Source organism: Ranitomeya variabilis, chromosome 5 (assembly GCF_051348905.1).
Source record: "Ranitomeya variabilis isolate aRanVar5 chromosome 5, aRanVar5.hap1, whole genome shotgun sequence".
Lineage (NCBI taxonomy): Eukaryota > Metazoa > Chordata > Amphibia > Anura > Dendrobatidae > Ranitomeya > Ranitomeya variabilis.
Window position 1 is genome coordinate 475,757,324 of NC_135236.1, and position 21,493 is coordinate 475,778,816.

The window sequence follows — 21,493 nt, forward strand, 5'->3', positions numbered from 1 at the left end:
GATTAGTGATGAGCGAATATACTCATTACTCAAGATTTTCCGAGCATGCTCGGGTGTCCTCCGAGTATTTGTTAGTGCTCGGAGATTGTTTTCCTCACCTCAGCTGAATGATTTACATCTCTTAGCCAGCTTGATTACATGTGGGGATTCCCTAGCAACCAGGCAACCCCCACATGTACTTATGCTGGCTAACAGATGTAAATTATTCAGCTGCGGCGATGAAAACTAAATCTCCGAGCACTAAAAAAATACTCGGAGGACACCCGAGCGTGCTCAGGAAATCTCGATTAACGAGTATATTCGCTCATCACTAATTGTGACTTCAGGCTACAAAATCGACTTTTATTCCCCCCTAGAAAGACGTTTCTTTCAGTATCGTCCGCCAAGAATCCTGGCTCATGGTGGACGCTCTCCGCCTCTATTCTACGTCGGAAATCCTTCCTTCCTCTCCGATGGCCGGTCATCACTACCAATGCTAGTCTCCTCTGATGGGGAGCTTTTTTTCTTCATCACACAGCACAGGGTCACTGGAACTCCCAAGAAGCCGCTCTCCCATTCAATCTCCTTGAGATCAGGGCAATTTTCTTTGCTATCCGGTCAGCATCCAGTTGGACAATGCCACTGCCATGGCTTATATAAACCATCAGGGCGGGACACGCAGCAAACAGGTCATGGGAAAAGTAGCAAGGATTCTAATTTGGGCAGCATGTCATATTCCTAACATATCAGCCGTGCATATACTGGGGGTGGTCAATTGGGCTGCCGATTCTCTGATTCGTCAGGGCCTCTCGTCGGGCGAGTGGTCTCTCAACCCCTTCGAGCAGATGTTCCAAAGATGGCGCACCCCTGACGTCGACCTCATGGTGTCTCGGATGAACCACAAGGTGCCTACGTTCGTAGCCAGGTCCCAAGATCCACTAGCCATCGGTTGCGATGCCCTAGTAATCCCGTGGTCCCAATTCCAGCTGCCTTATCTTTTTCTGCCTCTCACCATTATTCCAAGAGTCGTGAAATAGATAAAGGCGGAAAGGATTCCCACAATCCTGGTAGCTCCAGACTGGCCCAGAAGGGCCTGGTACTCGGTGCTAGTGAACATGCTCATGGGACGCCCCTTGGAGGCTTCCAGACCGTCCAGATTGTCTCTCACAAGGGCCCCTCTTCCTCAAGAGATCACAGTCTTTGATTAAAACGGCATGGCCATTGGGGCCGCAGTCCTGAAGAAGGCCAGTTTTTCCCATCAGGTGATTCAGGACATGATTAGGGCGAGAAAACCGGCATCCTCACGTATCTATCACAGATACTGGAAGGCCTTTTTTCGGTGGAGTGAGAACAACAATTTGGTCCCTATGTCCTTTTCCCTTCCTTCTTTCCTGGGTTTTTTCCAATCAGGTCTTGACTCTAGTCTATCACTCAGTACCCTTAAGGGTCAATTTTCCGCACTGTCGATTCTTTTCCAACGAAATCTGGCTTCTCATCCCCAGGTAAAGACTTTCCTTCAAAGAGTTACCCACCTGGCACCTCCTTATCGTCCTCCGATAGATCCATGGGATCTTAACCTTGTTCTTGGTGTCCTCTAGCGCCCTCCTTTTGAAACCATTTAGGATGTTACATTTTCTCTCCTGTCATGGAAGTTTGCCTTTTTAGTTGCCAGTACGTCCATCAGGAGAGTCTCTGAGTTAGCGGCACTATCCTGCCGTTCTCCATTCCTGATTCTACATCAGGTCAAGGTGGTTCTCAGACCCGTTCCTTCCTTCTTGCCTAAGGTGGTCTCTTCATTTCATATTAATGAGGAAATTGTCTTTCCTTCTCTCTGTCCCTCCCTCTCCGGTCCATTCCCTGGAGACGTCTCTCCACAAGCTGGATCTGGTCAGAGCTATCTGAGTCTACCTTTCAAGGACTTCTTCCTTTAGTCACTGTGATGCCCTATTCATCATCTCTGAAGGTCGTCGTTGGAGGCATATCGCATTAAGGGCATACAGCCTCCTCCAGGGGTAAAGGCTCACTCCACCTGGGCGGTGGGGGCTTCCTGGGCAGTTCGTCACCGGGCCTCTTCTTTACCGATTTGTAAGGCTGTGACCTGGTCATCTTTGTGAGGTTTTACAGGGTTCATACCCATTCCTCGTCTGATGCAGGCCTGGGAAGGAAGGTGCTGAAGGCGGCGGTTGCCCACCGCCCAACCTGACTCTGCTTTCTTTGCATTTTTTCTGTTTCCCAGCCTTGGGGCTGCTTTGGGACATCCCATGGTTACCTGTGTCCCCCAATGAAGCGACAAAGAAAGAGGGATTTTTGGTACTCGCCGTAAAATCTCTTTCTTGGAGCCTTCATTGAGGGGCACACAGCACCCTCCCTAACTGTTTGTACCTCTTTGGACCTACGTGCCTTTGTTTGTTGGGTTGGTACATATGTTGAGTTTTGGTTGCTTCTCCTACTACTTTAACACAAACTGATGTGCTTTGTGCCAGTCGGTGGGTGTATACTGCTGAGGAGAAGCTATTTTCCTTTTTTTTTTTTTTTTGCCTAATGTCGGCCTCCTAGCGACAGCAGTATACAGCCATGGTTACCTGTGTACCCCAATGAAGGCTCCAAGAAAGAGATTTTACAGGGAGTACCAAAAATCCCTCTTTTGGGTACTTAAATTCAGTACTTCCCCCTTCTTTCTTGCAATTAATGTGATTTCTTCACTGCTATATTTTGCAGGCAATCGTTCTCTGCTTCAGACTGCACTTCACTAAAGACAACATAACGAATAACACGGCTGCAGCAACGGTGCGGCAGGTAGTCACCGTGGTGTTTGAGAGGATGGTAGCTGAAGATGAAAGGCACAAAGGTAACATGGACTACACATATTAATTCGGTACATGCTCCATAGATTACTATGCTCTAAATTTATAGTACATACAGATGTATTTTTCTTTTTAATGGTGTCCTGATCTTTAGTTTTCAGTCAGTTTTTGGGTCCTGGTATCTCACAGAAGAGAATTTACTTTGTCAGCTCATTAATGCGGTATGTGAAGGGGGCTGGCTGACTGGCTCATTATACCAGGGAAGCCAACCCCATTGTTGTTCACAGCTGCTGCATAGATAAAGAAAGGGCCTGGCTTGGCTATTAAATGAGCCAGGTAGCCATCCTCCTTCCCACGCAGCACTGATGATATGCTGACACAAAAAACTCTTTCTTGTGTCCAGAACAAACCAAAAGTTTTGCTACTGGAACATCTTAGAGCTAATACTGTATGAGAAAGTTCCTTATATTAATCAACTATATAATTGTCTAAGGTCTACTTCCGTCTTTCTTTCTTTCTGTCTGTCTCGGATATTCATTGGTCGCGGCCTCTGTCTGTCATGGAAATCCAAGTCGCTGATTGGTCGTGGCAAAACGCCCACGACCATTGCCACAACCAATCAGTGACGGCCATAGTCTGGCAACGAAAAAGCCGCTGCTTTACTGCCCTGCAGTCAGCGCTGAGCGCTCACACAGGGTTAATGCCAGCGTTAATGGACCGCGGTGTAACGCACTCCGTTAACGCAGCTATTAACCCTGTGTGACCAACTTTTTACTATTGATGCTGCGTATGCAATAGTAAAAAGATCTAATGTTACAAATAATAATAATAATAATAAAAAAGATTATTCTCACCTTCCGACGTCGGCTGCTGTCCTCGGCAGTGCAAGCGGCAGATTCCGGTGTCAAGGATGCTATGCGAGAAGGACCTGCCATGACGTCACGATCATGTGACCACGACGTCATCACAGGTCCTGCGCTCATACCAACCCTGGGACCGGAAGCTGCCGCGTGCACCGCACACAGGGCCAGGACTTCAAGGGGCCTTCGGAAGGTGAGTATATGTTTATTTTTTATTTTAAGTCTTTTTTTTAACCACGCATATAGTGCCCACATTGCTATATACTACGTGGGCTGTGTTACATACTGCTTGGGCTCTGTTATATACTACATCTCTGTGCTATGTACTATGTAGCTGGGCAATATACAACGTGACTGTGCAATATACAACGTGACTGTCCAGTATACTACGTGGCTGTGCAATATACTACGTGGCTCTGCTATATTCTACGTGGCTGACCAATATACTACATACCTGTGCAATACACTACGTGGCTATGTTATATACTACGTGGCTGTGTTATATACTACGTAGCTCTGCTATATACTACGTACGCTGTGTTACATACTACGTAGCTCTGTTATATACTACGTAGTTATGTTATATACTACGTCGGTTCTGTTATATACTACGTCACTGTGCAATATAGTACGTAGCCTGTGCTATATACTACCTACATATTCTAGAATACCCGATACGTTAGAATCGGGCCACCATCTAGTGTTTAAAATGCATCTAAAGGTAAAGTTTTTGATTTGGACAAATGCTTTAATGGTTCATAACCATATTGGCCATTATTTTTTTTTTTGGGTGGGGGCTGGATTGGTGCTTGCCCAAATGGATTTCTCTTCCTCCCTATCTGGAAATTGTGGCACCTAAAGAGAATGTGTCATCAAGTTTTTGCCATCTGATCAAAATGTGGAGACAGAGACCTGAATTCCAGTGATGTGGCACTTACTGGGCTGCTTGATGTAGTTTTTTTTTTTTTAAACTTCCTGTTTTCTTAGTTGGAGGATAAAGGACTAGTAAACCAGCTACCAGATAGTTCTCCATATTCGTGAGCTCTGTATAACCTTGACCTCTAGTACTGATTGGCAGTTTTCTGGCTATGAAAGTATACACAGTAACCTGTCAATTGGTGTGCGGGGTTATACAGAGCTTAGTATTCAGAGAGCTGGTAGCTCAGCAGCAGATTAATCAGTGATTTAATCAAACTGCAGCAAGCAGCCCAGTATGTGACACATCACTGGAATCAGGGTTTATGTCCCTTCATCATGTTGCAAAAACCTGGAGACAGAGTCTCTTTAACATACTGTAGTCAAATTGTAAATCAATACAATGAAAGTTTTCTCAAAGGGATTATACCTCAAGTACATGTCACATTTCTTTGCTAGATCGTACACAACAATTCTTTTGCTTAGAATTATTTTTTAAAGAGCCCATCTCTAGATATTAATGTTACATATTTGTTATGGTGCTCTTGGATCTCTTTTGATTCCCTGTCAGAACATCTACCTAATGTATCCATTATTCATCAACACATTTTGCCACTCGATCAGTCCCTTTGGATTGGATCGTCTTGTATACAGAAGGCATGTTAATTTTTGCTATAGGCCAGCCTTTTTTGACTTTTAGGATTGCTACTTCCAATAGGTGGGGCTAGAGTTAAAGTCCTCTACTTCTCTGAAGAAGCTATTTGCTTGGCAGTTTCTAGACACGGGGTATTTTTTTTTTTTTATATATAATTCTGATTGCAAAGTTGGCATGTTTTGTCTGATTAATCAGAGGTCCCCTTCAATATTTAGAAACCTAATGAAAATCAAATTATAGGAAGGAGAAGTGAAAAGCCCTTGCTGTGTACGTGAGTCAATACATGAATGTTTCCTCACTGAGGGGCAAGCCGAGGTTAATTATCTAGTAATTAATCTACAAAAATATGGCAGTTTATTTGAGGGTTGTACGGCTGTTCATTCTTATATGCCATGTGATGTATTAGTTGGTTTGCTGTAATACTATGCAGATGCTACTTTGCCTGTTAATATTTTTTTAAAAATGGGGTCATTACAGGAGAACCCCAATGCTTAATAGGTATCTTGGAACATTAAAATCTATCATTATGATATGCAGATGTTGTGGAGCCGCCCGTGCCTGTCACAGGAAACAGTAATCGGAGATCTGTCAGCACCTTGAAGCCATGTGCTAAAGATGCCTATATGCTCTTTCAGGTAATGCTTCTAGTCATGTAAATGTAAGGCGAGGGTGAGATGAGGGGGTGATCAGGGTCTCATTTAGTCATGTAGATGTAAGGCTATGGTGTGATGAGGGGGTGATGAGAGTGTAATCAGGGGGTGATCAGGGTGTGATGAGGGGGTGATCAGGGTCTCATGTAGTCATCTAGTCATGTAGATGTAAGGCTATGGTGTGATGAGGGGGGTGATCAGGGTCTCATGTAGTCATGTAGATGTAAGGCTATGGTGTGATGAGGGGGTGATCAGGGTCTCATGTTTTCATCTAGTCATGTAGATGTAAGGCTATGGTGTGATGAGGAGGTGATCAGGGTGTGATCAGAGTCTCATGTAGTCATCTAGTCATGTAGATGTAAGGCTATGGTGTGATGAGGGGGTGATCAGGGTCTTATGTATTCATCTAGTCATGTAGATGTAAGGCTATGGTGTGATGAGGAGGTGATCAGGGTGTGATCAGAGTCTCATGTAGTCATCTAGTCATGTAGATGTAAGGCCATGGTGTGATGAGGGGGTGATCAGGGTCTTATGTATTCATCTAGTCATGTAGATGTAAGGCTATGGTGTGATGAGGAGGTGATCAGGGTGTGATCAGAGTCTCATGTAGTCATCTAGTCATGTAGATGTAAGGCCATGGTGTGATGAGGGGGTGATCAGGGTCTTATGTATTCATCTAGTCATGTAGATGTAAGGCTATGGTGTGATGAGGAGGTGATCAGGGTGTGATCAGAGTCTCATGTAGTCATCTACTCATGTAGATGTAAGGCTATGGTGTGATGAGGGGGTGATCAGGGTGTGATGAGGGGGTGATCAGGGTCTCATGTAGTCATCTAGTCATGTAAATGTAAGCTATGGTGTGATGAGGGCCTCTCAGATGAGGAGAAGATGGAATACAAATTTCTCCATCTTCCCCATTCTCTCAGTCTGTGAAAATTGGTGTCATCCGAGTGCAGTCTGAAGTTTTCTACACACTCATTGACTTGCATGGCTGAGTGCGATCCAATATTGAATAAAACTCAGCATACTGTGATTTTTGTCCCTTGGTCCAGCTCTATCCAAGGAAAAAATCGGACATGTGCGCAGTCCCTTAGACTAACACTGGTCCGAGTGCAGTCCAATATTTGACCGATCATACGGTCGTCTGCACGAGCCCTAAAGATGCCGAATGCAGCTTTCAATGGTGTTTACTAGGGTTCTGCATTATTAATACTTAATAATCTGATGAATGCCTTCCCCTGACTTCCTTAGGATTTGTGTCAGCTGGTTAATGCCGATGCTCCCTATTGGCTGGTAGGAATGACAGAAATGACAAGGACGTTTGGCTTGGAACTTCTGGAATCGGTCCTGAATGACTTTCCACAAGTTTTCTTGCAGGTAATTACAGCTATTGCTTCATGTCTGGAACTGAGAGGTAGGTGATAAGTTTCTAGAGAAAAGTCTCATATCATGTTTGCTTTAGTTAATTTCTCTTCTTTTTTATTTTACAGCATCAAGAATTTAGTTTCCTATTGAAAGAACGTGTGTGTCCTCTTGTGATTAAGCTGTTTTCGCCAAATATTAAATTCCGCCAAGGCTCCAGTAGTAACTCTTCTCCTGCTCCGGTGGAGAAACCCTATTTTCCTATATGTATGAGACTGCTCCGAGTTGTATCCGTACTTATTAAGCAATTTTATGGCCTGTTGGTAAGGCAATACATTTATTTCACATTTTCTGGGGAGTTTGGTGCATGTCTTAGAATTAGTTTTTCTTCTTCAAAGGATATATCACTTTTTCAATATATGAGTTTCAGCATAGAGGAAGAATTTTCTGGTAGATTAAGAAAAAGTGAGCCAGTATAAAGTCTGTGCCATTGTGAGGAGTGCTGAGCTCAGGAGGCAGATCAGCTCCTGTATGACGGTGCCCACGAGGCTCCGTAGAAGGTCTACAATCTATGGAGACGAGCAGACCCCCTCAGTCTGCATGGTGTTTCAGTGCTTACCACACTTGCCTCTTCAGAGACATGGACTCTAGCGCCACCTATTGGAAGTAGCAATCCTAGAAGTCAATATTGATCCTAACACGAGTCTTGTCACATGGCTTAGGATAAAAGCCAAACCAGAATCTCAATATGCAGACACATTGCTTTGGGGTGTTGCCCCTCATCAGTGCAAAGTATGAGATCTGATTTGGCTAGGGTGGGAGGCTTGAGACTGGGATCTAAGGGGTAAGGTTTCTCCTTATGGAAAGGGATGTGCCAGCCCTGGCTTATACAAGCCAGCCCTGGGAAAGTAAATATGCAAATGACCTCTTTAGAGAGGAAAAGGACTTGAACTCTAGTGCCACCTATTGGAAGTAAACTTACATTAAACGTTACAGATAGTTGTACACTACTGACAGCTGTGAAAACTGACAGTAGGCACACAAATCGGATAAACATCTATGACAACAGTTATTCTATCATTGTAAGACTATCTGTCACCAGATTTTTGCTATTCAATCTGGCGGCAGCATAATGTAGAGACAGAGACCCTGATTCCAGTTATGTGTCACTTAAGTGGCCTTTACACTAAAGGATAATCATGAACGAGCGTTGTAAAAAAATTGTCATTTCACGATTATCTTGCCGTGTAAACTGGCTGACCATCACCCGATGAGCGATCAACACAGTTGTTGAATAGGTGAAATGATCTTTTAAATGGCATAAAAGATCATTGTTCTTGGCGGTGCGTTGTCCTGCATAAACAGGACTCACACAGCCGAGGACTATGGTAGCCTATGTGAACGGCGCCATCTACAATAGATCGCTCAGGGTGCATCGTTTACTATGGTCTGCCTGTGTAAACAGGCATACAAATAACCTCCGATCAGTAAAGTTTACGGATTTATGGTCGTATTGTGCCGCTGGTCGTTCTGTGTAAATGGACCCCTTACTGGTCTGCTGATTAAGCATTGATTGTATCACTAGAGGACTAGTAAATCTGCTGTCATGTAGTCCTCTATAATCATGAGCTCTGTATAACCCCACCCCATCAATGATTGGCAGCTTTCTGCCTATGCACAGTGTAAACAGAATGTTGTCAATCAGTGGTGTATGTGGTTTATACAGAGCTCAGCGTTCAGAGAATTGGAAGATCTACAGCAGATAAATCAGCGATTTAAAGAAAAATATAAAATGCAGCCCAGTAAGTGACACATCCCTGGAATCAGGGTCTCTGCCCTGTGCGTTGTGCTCTCAAATGAGGTAGCAAAAACCTGCTGCCAGATTCCCCTTTAAGCAGATTTGATGTGACTGTGACTTTCTTTGTGAGGAGTTCTGTTGTCATCATACATTTAGTGACCCCTCTATCTGCACTGTGCAATTTGCGTTATCGCTTTCATGACCTGTTCATCCAGTGTGAAGTCTCTTTATTCCACGTATGTGAACTGACACAATCCATGCTTCATATGAGTTGGGGGCACTGCAGTGTCCAGAAAGCAGTGAATAAGCCCAGTTTCTTTTGTAGGTGACTGAGTGTGAGATCTTTCTATCACTATTAGTGAAATTTCTGGATGCCGATAAGCCACAGTGGCTCCGAGCTGTGGCTGTGGAGTCTATACACAGGCTGTGCGTTCAGCCCCAGCTGCTCAGGTACTTTGGGTTACACTTCTTGGTTTTCGCTTTAATGAACAGTTCATATAAAGCTTATACTATAGTTTCTCTATCGCTTCATTGGGGGATGCAGGACACCATGGGGATATGCTGCTCCACTAGGAGGCTGACACTAGGCAGATCAGGTTTTGCTCAGTGTCCGTAGGAGGCAGACACCGGTTTGCTCCCAGACCTGTTGTTACCTTAGGGCCTTGTTGTGTGTTACAGCTCACACTAGAGACTGAGAAAGCAATGTGCTCTGATCCACATCGTGCCCTCTCGTGTCTACACAGCAGGACCATAACCCTATAACACATGAAGCGTGTCTAGGGTGGCCAGGCGGTTAGGTGGCGGGGTGGTCAGGCGGTTAGGTGGCGGGCTGGCCAGGCGGTTAGGTGGCTGGGTGGCCAGGCGGTTAGGTGGCGGGGTGGCCAGGCGGTTAGGTGGCGGGGTGGTCAGGCGGTTAGGTGGCGGGCTGGCCAGGCGGTTAGGTGGCTGGGTGGCCAGGCGGTTAGGTGGCGGGGTGGCCAGGCGGTTAGGTGGCGGGGTGGCCAGGCGGTTAGGTGGCTGGGTGGCCAGGCGGTTAGGTGGCGGGGTGGGCAGGCGGTTAGGAGGCGGGGTGGGCAGGCGGTTAGGAGGCGGGGTGGGCAGGCGGTTAGGTGGCGGGGTGGCCAGGCGGTTAGGTGGCGGGGTGGCCAGGCGGTTAGGTGGCTGGGTGGCCAGGCGGTTAGGTGGCGGGGTGGCCAGGCGGTTAGGTGGCGGGGTGGCCAGGCGGTTAGGTGGCGGGGTGGCCAGGCGGTTAGGTGGCGGGTTGGCTGGTCTTTGCCACCTATTTTCGGCCATCTCATCCTTCATAGTGAAACGGTGTCTGCAGGGAAGACTGACCCGATTTCAGCGACTCTCCTACCTGGGGCTCCTGATGACCGTCTTCCAGTCTGCAAAAGATTAGTTTTTCACCTCTGTTTTTTTTCCGTTTCCTTCTACGGTTTTATCTCCCATCCTTGGGACTGTTTTGGGACATCGTATGGTTTCTCCAATGAAGTGATAGAGAAAAGCAGATTTTTTGCATAATCCCTGTACAATCTTTCTCTGAGCCTTGGTTAGGGGACACAGCACCCGCCAGGTTTTAGTCCAGGGTTGTGTTTTTTCTCGGTTCCATGTCTAACTGCTAACTGATCAGCTAGGATCCAGTCGGTGGGTGTACCCCGCTGAGGAGGAGCTAACCGTTTCCTGCCTAGTGTCAGCCTCCTAGCGGCAGCAGTATAACTCCATGGTTACCTGTGTCCCCAATGAAGGCTCCGAGAGAGATTTTATGGTAATTACCCAAAATCTCCTTTTTTTATTATTGGAAATGGAGGTCATGGCTCTTACATATGTCTCGATTTCTTATTCAATGAATGATGAGCATCTCCATGATTGCTATTTATTTCTGTGTGGGCTTTTAGCTGATTATTACAGCATTATCGTTCCATATGTGTTTTTTCCTTTTTAACTAACCGTAACTTGTTTAACTACTCAGATCTTTCTGCCAGTCCTATGACATGAAACAACACTCCACAAAAGTTTTCCGAGACATTGTCAATGCGTTGGGATCCTTTATTCAGTCCCTGTTCCTTATACCGAGTACTGGAAATGCCTCCACTGCACCCATCCCCATTGGTAATTTCTTTTACTCTCGCTTTCTGTGTCTATCAGTCTCACCTTCTCTTTCACTCTGTCACTCTTGGTATTTGTCACCTCCGCTTTGCATTTTGACATTCTGGATACCGTCCCCATTGGGGCTCACAATCTATATTCCCTACTAGTATGTCTTTGGAATGTGGGAGGAAACTGGAGGAAACCCACGGAAACATGGGGAGAACATACAAACTTCTCGTAGATGTTGTCCTTGGTGGGATCAGAACCCAGGACCCCAGTGCTCCGAGGCTGCAGTGCTAACCACTGAGCCACCATTCTGCCCATATCAAAGTTTTATGACTGTTCTTGGGGTGTGTTAAAGCTTTTGCTTTATTTACAGCTGGCTCGAGCTCCAGTGCCCCTGCCGTAAACCCAGCTACCCCAGGGATGGCCGCAGCAGCTGGTAATACAACTGTTCTCCCTGCTTTTGAATATCGAGGCACCTGGATTCCAATCTTAACCATCTCTGTTCAAGGCAGCGCTAAAGCAACCTAGTAAGTACACAAGAAATTCATTGTTATTGAATAGGTTGTCCAGCAGTAAAATCATTTTTTTAAGGCATTGATTGATTAAAAATAATAAACTGATGCAAACTCACCTCCCAGTACCTCTGTGTATCCAGCGTATGCCACTTCCGAGGTGTTCAATGTGCGAGAGGTCACATGTCTGCATTAGTGATGAGTGAATATACTCGTTACTCGAGATTTCTCGAGCACACTCGGGGGTCCTCCGAGTATTTTTTAGTGTTTGGAGATTTAGTTTTCATCCCGGCAGCTAAATGATCAAATTTTGTATCCACTTAATATATTGCAGTCATCATATTTTATAGCTCTGTGTACTTACAATTGCTCATTTTTCCTTTCTACCCAGATAATTCTTATCCTTTCCATTAGATCTATGACATCACTTGATTAATAACTGACTAGCTGAATCCTTCTAGGCTCTATGTAGAAACAGGAAGTCAGTTTTCCCTGCATGACTCATGAGTCTCTGCAAATGTCCCTGGCAGGGGGAGGAGGGAGCTGCTGGGTCAGGAGGTGAAGAGGGGAATGATAAATTCAGGGAATGGAGACTTCCTGTTACTACATAGAGCAGAGAAGAGAAGAATTAACTGGGTAGAAAGGCAAAATGAGCAATTGTAAGAACCGGATTTTTAGGACTGTAAGATGCAGCGGACCATAAAATGCAACTAGGTTTTAGAGGAAGAAAATAGGGAAAAAAATTGGAGCAAAAAATATGGTAAAATATTTAATAGCATGTCCACTGACACGGTGATGGTGGAAATCTGCTGCTGAAGGGTAACAGATTGTGCAACACTGTTGTATGGGGACAGCAATGTCGCACAACCTGTGACTCTGCAGCTGTTGCCAAACTACAGCTCCTATCATCCCTACCTGGCCACGCATGATGGGAGTTGTAGTTTTGCATTGCAGTGGAATTTGCCTATGTTACAGAGAACCTGTCATCACGATTTAATCTATTAAAGTAAAGGTATGGCCATACTGGCCCTGATATACTGATTTAATGCGTACCTGTAGTGAAAAAATCCATAGCCTGGTTCTTGTTTAATTCACTTTAGAAGTTTTGGTGAAATAGCCTCTTTGTTTGTTGGGGCGGAACTGTGGGCAGGGTCTTTAGCTCTGCGTGGGCAGCGCTAGCTCACATTCATGTCCGGCAGTCTCTAGCAACATGGCACGGGGTGCTGCGCATGCTCAGATTAGGATGAGCCAAGATTTAGGTCTGCGCATACACTGCCATCAGCGTTATTTTGATGGAGACCCCTGGAGGAGGAGCTGTGCTTCTTCCTCCTGTGACTCCACTGCCACCGCAGGGGGAAAAGAGTGTCCGAAATCACGATTCACAGAGCCATATAATATGATGAGTGCAATATATCAAGAGGATAAAAACTTAATGGGAGCTGAGATTCCCCCATAATGATTCCAATAATCGCACGTCATTCATTTACGGAAACTGAGGGTTTCAAGTAAGCTAAATAATAATATCAGCAGTCACTTTCTAGCCCCATAGTGAAACATTACACTTTTTGTGTTTTTGTAGTGGTGACTGTTTGGAGAGGAGCCACAGTGTGATCTCCGTGGTGCAGTTATTGCTTACATTGTATATTACCATGTGCTCATACTCTTGCTTTTTCTAGAACCATTCTCTTAGTCACTTGAGTTGGACTAATCCCTTTCTGTTGCAGTCTTGAAATGCTGGACAAAGTGGAGCCTCCGACTATCCCAGAGGGCTATGCCATGTCTGTGGCATTTCACTGCTTGCTAGATCTGGTGCGAGGTATCACTACCATGATTGAAGGGGAGATTGGTCAGGCTGAAACGGACTCCCAGATATCTGCAGAAGAACCTCCATCACCCACCATTGAGCAGAAAGATGGCAGCGCTGCGTCTGATCCACCTGAGGAAGAGCCAGGTTTTACTCATTTTCATATGGATAAAAATGTCACTTTGTGCAGAGGACTCATAAACCATGACTTATGGTTGGTTGGTTTTCAAATGTTTGCGTCTTCTGCAATAAACTTGGCTACATGTTTGATTCCTCCATATACTAAGGTGCTGGACTCCTATAAAAGTGATTGGGCCAACGTTATTCAGAATAAACTTTTCTTTAAAGGGATTGTCCAGTCCAGATCAATAAGTCTGCAGTCACGCTGTGTGACTGCAGACTAATGAATCCCCCGAGCGCACGCACTTTGGGGATTTGCCGGTTTCTGACCTGCGATCCGTGGGTATGTCTGAGTTATACATACTCCCGGCCAGTGGGTAAAGCCTTGCTTCCATACACTTGTATGGAGCTAGGCCACACCCTCTAGTTGACCACGCCCACTGGACTGCATCACTAGACCGGGTGCTGCCTCCCTCAATACAAGTGTATGGAGCAAGGCCATGCCCACTAGTCGGGCTTTAGCCGGGAGTATGTATAATGCATACAGACCCTCCGGTCCTGAGTCCTCGCAGCACATAGCGTGTGCACTGAGGGCATTTGGAAGTCTGCAGTCACACTGAGTGACAAACCCTTTAATAATCTTTCTCCTTTTAAAGTTGGTAGGACGGTTTGGGAGGAGATGATCAATGCCTGTTGGTGTGGACTGCTCGCGGCCCTCTCCTTGCTTTTGGATGCGAGGTAAGAAGAAAGACTGTCTGTGCTTGTTGTCACAGTCCTCAATGGTTCTTACATGACATTTCAGATGTTTTCAGTCCATTGGTTTTCACTTGATTTCTTGGGCATCTTTTATGTGTTTTGCGTTTTTCTGTGTGATCTGTGTTGGAATCTAAATTAGCGCACCTTACTGCCATGTAATGTACAGTGCTACTTGGTTTGATGGCGCTATATAGATAATAATCACTGTAGGCGCAAATAACTGTAATATGAACCTAACTTGGCAGCCAAGTAAAAGTCCATACGTCCTTTGTCTGGGCGCAACTGTTCCTTTTTCAAATAACTTTCTTGAAAATGATATCAATAAAATAGGATAGATGGGGTAGGGAAGGGAAACAATACAATGGGAAGTAAAGGGGAATGTTTATAAACCTTAGAATGCGGTCAGTAATCATAGTTGTTCTTTGAAGAGAATTGAAACATTTTACAAATAGCTGCAGATTAAGGAGAGACATCTTAGTACATATTCCAGTATTCCCATCTCTTAAGATAGGTTGCAAAGTAATTGTTGGCGTTTGCGTGGGCTTTTCCATAGGAATTGTGGAGTGACATTTTATCCACAATTTCTTGGCTCAACTGTTCCTATAACACTATGTAACACAATTTTTGTTCCTGGCTTCCAAGTGTAATATTTCAACTGCTTTGTTTAAAGACTATGGAAAAGTGACTACATTCAGCACAAACTTTGATTTTATGACCACAGGCCAGAAAAATGTCATATTTATTGTGACATAAAAAAGGAAATTATATTTTCGTTCATGCGGTGTGATAAAAAACAACACTTGCATGGTAAATAGACAAAGACAGTCAAAAATCACTTAAAAAGGTTCAGAAATGAGTAGTTTTTCTAGATTTGTGAGTTAATGTCCTTGGTAAAGATGTTCAAAGTCCAATATACCTTGATGAAAGCACTCGCCTTGCTCCTCTGAGTAAGCTCCCATGTTCTCCTTGAACTTGTCAAGATGAGCTTCAAGGATTATGGACTTTGAGAGACATTCTGTATCCAATTATGGGGTAATTCTTTATGAGAGTCTGAACCAACTGCACATAGTTTTCAGCCTTGTGATTACCCAGGAAGCCATGAACCACTGCAACAAAACTGTTCCAAGCCGCTTTCCCCGTCCTGCTCTGCAGTTTGGCGAACTCATCACATTCTAGGATCTTCTTGATCTGCGGTCTGACTAAGATACCAGCCGTGACCTTTGCCTCGGACAGCTTTGGAAAGAGATCTTGGAGGTACTTGAAAGCTGCGGACTCCTTGTCAAGAGCCGTGACAAATTGCTTGATGAGACCTAACTTGATGTGCAGTGGTGGCATCAGCACCTTCAGAGGTTCTATCAGGGGCTCCCACTTGACGTTGCTCTTCCCCACAGAGAACTCGGTCCGCTGTGGCCAGTCCTTTCTGTGATAGTGCGCCATAGTGTCACGGCTATCCCAGAGGCAAAGGAAACAAGGACATTTTGTGAAACCGCCTTGAAGGCCTCGCACATCATACGACATACTTTCACGGAATACTTTCTCGCTCTTGTCTTTATAAATTGTCCACACACATAGCAAAATGCATCTGCTGGGTGCAAACATTCTCTTGATGCCATCTAAAACAAATAATTGCTCTTTAACTACGAAACATTATTCTCTTACTCAGCATTAACATAAACCGTAATGTTGGTTCGTGTCTCCTGTGGTTTTATACTTGTATGACTATTATTGAACAGTCCGAGAACATTCTAGAAAGTTCTAAGGCTGTGTTTCCACGGTCCATAAACGCTGCGGGTTTGACGCTGCGTACATCCGCGGCGTCAAACCCGCAGCATCCAGATGTTTCAGCATAGTGGAGGGGATTTCATGAAATCCCATCTCCGCTATGCGTTCAGAGACGCAGGCAGCAGACCTGCGTATACGGACATGCGGCGCATCTTTATAGACCGCAGCATGTCTATTTACAATGCGGAGACGCTCCGTCCCCACAGCGTAAATTTCCCATTGACTATCATTAGATGCAGTAAAATCGCATCTAATGGTTAGTCACATGCGTAATAACTGTGTAAATGCAGCTCACTGCGCATGTCTACTAAGTTACATAAGGTCGTACCTTGTCACACCGCTAGAAGTCCGCGTCCACTGCAGTTCTCGCAATAACTTAGCTTACCGTGAGAACTGCCATGCAAGTGACCGGGGGTTATCTCCGGTCACCCTAGGCTGGTTCTCACGTACAGCTGACCGCGAAAGCTAGAGTGTAGGTGATCGCCGGAGAGTTATCTCCGCTGGTGATCTACAAGCTCTGCTATGTTTGGATGTCAGGAATCCAGATGTAGCAGAGCTGTACTTGTCGTGGGACACTCGTTATTAAGGACTGCGTTGGAACAGGAAGTATTTGTGTTTGTTTATTATTTCTCATTATTTTCAGGAGATCGAGGGCGTCGCATGGATTACCAGTATAATAAAATGGGAAAAATGTGTAGTGTTTCATTAAATTTCATTAAAATACTTTATTCCGCATGTGTGTGTTTATTTAACCCTTTACAAACTAGAGGATTAGTAATGGATAGGTATCTTATTGACACCTCTCCATTACTAAGCTGGCTTAATGTCACCTTAACCCCTGATTACCCCATATGCCACCGCTATAGGGCAGTGGGAAGAGAGAGGCTAAGCGCTGGAATTGGCGCATCTTAGAGATGCACCATTTCTGGGGCGGCTGCATGCTGGTGTTTGTAGCCGGGGGGCTGCCAATATCCATGGCCCCTTCCTAGGCTATGAATATCAGCCCGCAGCTGGCTGCATAGCCTTTTCTGGCTATTAATTATAGGGGGACCCCATGTCATTTTTTTTTTGGGGGGGCACCCTATTTTAGTAGCCAGTAAAGGCTAATTATACACCTGTGGGCTGAGATTTATAGCCTGGGAAGATCCATGGGTATTCCCCGCTTCCCAGGCTATAAACATCGGCCCACAGTCGCGGGCTTTCCCTGTCTGGTGCAGAAAATTGCACGGGAGCCCACGCCATTTTTTTTTAAATTAAACAGATATTGCATTTAAGGCCGGGATCACACTTGCAAGAAACTCACATAAGTCTTGCACCTCAGTACCTGGCACTGCCGCCAGCACTCAGACCGGAGCGTTCAGCTGCATAGAAATACATGCAGCCGCACACGCCGGTTCTGAGTGCCGGCGGCAGTGCCGGGTATTGAGTTGCGAGAGACTCCCTCTAGTTTCTCGCATGTGTGATCCCGGCCTATCTCTTTATGTACCATTTTATTATTTTTTATTAGAAGACTACTCCGTATTGAATACGAATTGAGAATTTTTCCGAAAACAGCCAAATTTCAAAATTTAATTGTCCTGATCACAGAAGCAAAGTTTTTGTGGAACAACTACTATTTTCTATTTGTTTTAGGCATAACGGGTTAGGAAAACACACTTTGTACCCATGAAAAAAAATAAAAAATTGTTACATAGTGTAATATGTCGGGGCCACTGATCTTCAGTGGTGTCCGAAAGGGAACCTGTTGAGGGGTCCCTGTTCTTGAACTCCTCTTCAGAGAAGAATATGTAAAGTGGCTATGTCAGCTGCATATGCTTCCTATGGAAGGTCCGTAACAGCCCACTGGAAGACTACAGCAGACTCGTGGTTATAAGTCCACTGTTTTCATGATCGAACCCCACTCTACAGTAACTGATGGACCGCATGCATTACACAGCAGCCTGTCAATCACCATCCTGAAGAGTGGTGGGAGGCGGTGCGCCCCATAAATACATCAGGCTGTCAATTGTTTTTTCAGCGTGCCTGATAGCTAACTGGTTAAGTGTATTGTTTTGGTCACTGCGATTACAGACCTATAGGTCTCATATGCTTCCCTTACATCGGGTACCATAATTACTGTAGCTGTCCAATCTGGTCTAAAGGGTTAGCCAAGGTGAGAGGGGCAGGTGATGTCTCATCGTACATATTGCCAAATACTATTGACCTCCAATAATTATGTAGTACGAATTCCTTGTCATAAGTACTGTATATTACAAACTAGATGGAGTAAATAACCACTGAAGTTCACGTAAAAATACTTAGTGTTATTACAAATGCTTATTAAAAACATAATAGCACAATCATATATAGTCTCAAATTAATTCCATAACTTGCACCTGCAAAAGCACTTTTTCACCTTAACCCTATGTAGTTTCTGAATAGTGGCACTGAATAAATAAATCAAGACATATAATTAGTGTATTTTCACATATAGCAACTCTATCCACCTTTACTGTCGTAAAGGGGGTTTCCAACAATAACCTACATTTTAATCAATTCATCTTGGAATAATAATAATTTCCACAATTGGATGTGTTCTTCCCAGAGCCATAACTTTTTTATCTTTCCGTCCATATGGCCATGTGAAGGCTTGTTATTTTTCGGAATGAGTTGTACTTTTGAACAACTCCATTAGATTTACGATATCGTGTACTCGAAAACGGGAAAAATTTCCAAGTGGGGTGAAATTGCAAAAAAAGTGCAATTCCACAACTGTTTTTTGGATTTTGTTTACCAAGTTCACTAAATGCTAAAACTAACCTACCATTATGATTCTCCGGGTCATTACGAGTTCATAGACACCAAACATGTATAGGTTCTTTTTTTTATCTAAGTGGTGAAAAAAAATCCAAAGTTTGTTAAAAAGAAAAAAAATTGTGTCATTTTCCGAGACTGGTAACGTGTCCATTTTTCAGGATCTGGGGCTGGGCGAGGGCTTATTTTTTGCATGCAGAACTGTCGTTTTTAATGATACTGTTTTGGTGTATATACGATCTTTTGATTGCCCGTTATTGCATTTTAATGCAATGTTGCAGCGACCAAAAAAACATAAATCTGGGGTTGTGACTTTTTTTGCTACACTGTTTACCGATCGGATTATTTTTATAGCTTGATAGATCGGGCAATTCTGAACTTGGCAATACCAAATATGTGCATATTTGATTTTTTTTTATTGTTTTATTTTGAATGGGGAGAAATGGGGGTCATTAGAAGTTTTATTTTTTTAATTTTGTTTAAATATTTTTAAAAAACTTTTTTTTTTTTTTTTAACTTTTTGCATGCTTCAATAGTTTCCATAGGAGAATAGAAGCTCTCATAACCCAATTGGCTCTGCTACATGCAGGCGATGATCAGATTGCCTGTATGTAGCAGAAATGCTCACTAGCTAGCATAGCAATCTGGCAGTGACAATCATAGAGGTCTGCTGGAGACCTCTGGTTGTCATGCCGAGCCGTCGCTGACCCACGTCAGCAGTCTGCATTATGAATATAATCAGAGCATCACATGAAGACCCTGCCACCAGACCCACCCCGGAGCACGAGCATATCCTTAACTGCAAACTGAAAATAAAGATTAAACAACAACCACAAGACAGATTTCATCACCAGGTATTATTTTATTCAGTATAATGGCGCCAACCTGACGCTGTCTGTAGGTTACTGTGCACAATCCTGCTGACAGGCTACCTTTAAATTTTTTCTTCATCCAGTTTTCTTACCCTAAGAGCTTGGGCAGATGATTCCAAGTGTGATTCGACTAAACACCAGCTCACACCTGGACTAATGTTAGCCTATGGATGTTAGCACATGTCCGATGTTTTTTTTCTTAATCTCTGCATGCCTGAATTTGATCAAATATTCAGAATCGCACTCAGCAGTCTAAGTCCTTGAGTTCATGGGAAACATTGGACTGCACTCGGATGACATCTGAGTGCAGTCTGATTTCCGTTGCCTAACAGAATGGAGGCCATCTTCTCCTCATCTCAGAGAATCCGAGCACACTATGATTACATTCTGATCAGAGTTTCATAATTGGGTCATATGAGACAATCATCTACAGCTGTCTGCACCTGCTATAGGTAAGAATGTGCAAGTATTGCGCTGTCATGCTCAGTTTTAAAACCCTTTCAAACTGCGTGTAGAAGAGTTTGTTACAGTTTCTAGGTTTCAAAGCTGGTAATGCAGTGTCATTTGTTTTTGTCATTTTACTTCCAGCACTGATGAAACGGCAACAGAAAATATCTTGAAAGCTGAAATGACTATGGCAGCTCTGTGTGGCAGACTGGGGCTTGTCACTCCAAGAGACGCCTTCATTACTGCCATTTGTAAAGGCTCCTTACCGCCACACTATGCCCTCACTGTGCTGAGCAGTTCCTCTGCGGCTCTGAGCACCAAAAGTAAGCACTGTTACCAAGAACCCCAGTCTGCCTAACTTCCAGCATTAAGATATTATTTCTCTCCAGCTTATTCAATCCAGGGGCAAAATGTGCAGATGATCAGCCCGTCAAGTGACTCTCACCAGCAAGTAGTGGCGGTTGGACAGCCTCTTGCTCTGCAGCCACAAGGAACAGTAATGGTACTGTAAATTAATCAGTTTTGTTTGAATTGTGATTTATTTTGATAAAATATTTGATTTTAGGTTCACACTCATGCCAGCGCCTCCATTAGGGGCCTGCGCTGCATGTTCAGCCTGTCTTACAGAAAAAAAAAGTGCAACATGATGTGCCATTTCTTTCCTGTAAAATGACAGCCACCTGAACTGACCTTACAATAGTTAATGGGGTCAATCAGCGCTGTTTTGTTCATCATAAGATAGAGCAGCAGTAGGCAATTTTCCAGAGGGGCCACATGCGAGACCGTGACTGTTGTTGAGGGCCGATCCAATAGGCCAAAATTAATTTTGATCAATATTAATATTAACTTATTGATAAATATTAAGTGATGCAATTACTATAATGTTAAGCAGAAATAAGTATGCTGTCTTCCCCCTATATACCGTATGAGCTCGCACACTGCCCCTATATACAGAACACACACAGCCCCTATATACAGTACAGCGTGACCCCCACAATGCCTCCTATATACAGTATTGAACCCCCATATAGCCTCCTACATACAGTACTGAGCCCAAAAAGGGCCTCCTACATATAGTATTGAGCCCAAAAAGGGCCTCCTACATATAGTATTGAGCCCCCACATGGCCTCCTATATATAGTTTGAACCCCCACATAGCCTCCTGTATGCAGCGTGAGCCCCACATATCCTTCTCTAAGCATCATGAGCCCCACATAGCTTCCCTACATACAGCGTGAGACCCAACATAGCCTCCATATATATGCAATATGAGCCCCCACATCACCTCCA

At 44.3% G+C, this 21,493-nt stretch overlaps 1 protein-coding gene across 2 annotated transcripts in view; it reads left to right on the plus strand.

Annotated features, from left to right (window-relative positions):
- Positions 1–21,493, plus strand: part of MON2 (MON2 regulator of endosome-to-Golgi trafficking) — a 137,048-nt gene that overhangs the window by 34,270 nt on the left and 81,285 nt on the right. For both annotated transcript variants that reach the window (XM_077265501.1, XM_077265500.1), the window contains exons 5-15: positions 2,698–2,827; positions 5,751–5,848; positions 7,115–7,240; positions 7,354–7,548; positions 9,349–9,473; positions 10,993–11,132; positions 11,491–11,644; positions 13,354–13,580; positions 14,210–14,291; positions 20,345–20,526; positions 20,593–20,705. In XM_077265501.1, coding sequence (XP_077121616.1) covers positions 2,698–2,827; positions 5,751–5,848; positions 7,115–7,240; positions 7,354–7,548; positions 9,349–9,473; positions 10,993–11,132; positions 11,491–11,644; positions 13,354–13,580; positions 14,210–14,291; positions 20,345–20,526; positions 20,593–20,705 — 1,572 coding nt within the window. The remainder of the gene's footprint in view (positions 1–2,697; positions 2,828–5,750; positions 5,849–7,114; positions 7,241–7,353; positions 7,549–9,348; positions 9,474–10,992; positions 11,133–11,490; positions 11,645–13,353; positions 13,581–14,209; positions 14,292–20,344; positions 20,527–20,592; positions 20,706–21,493) is intronic.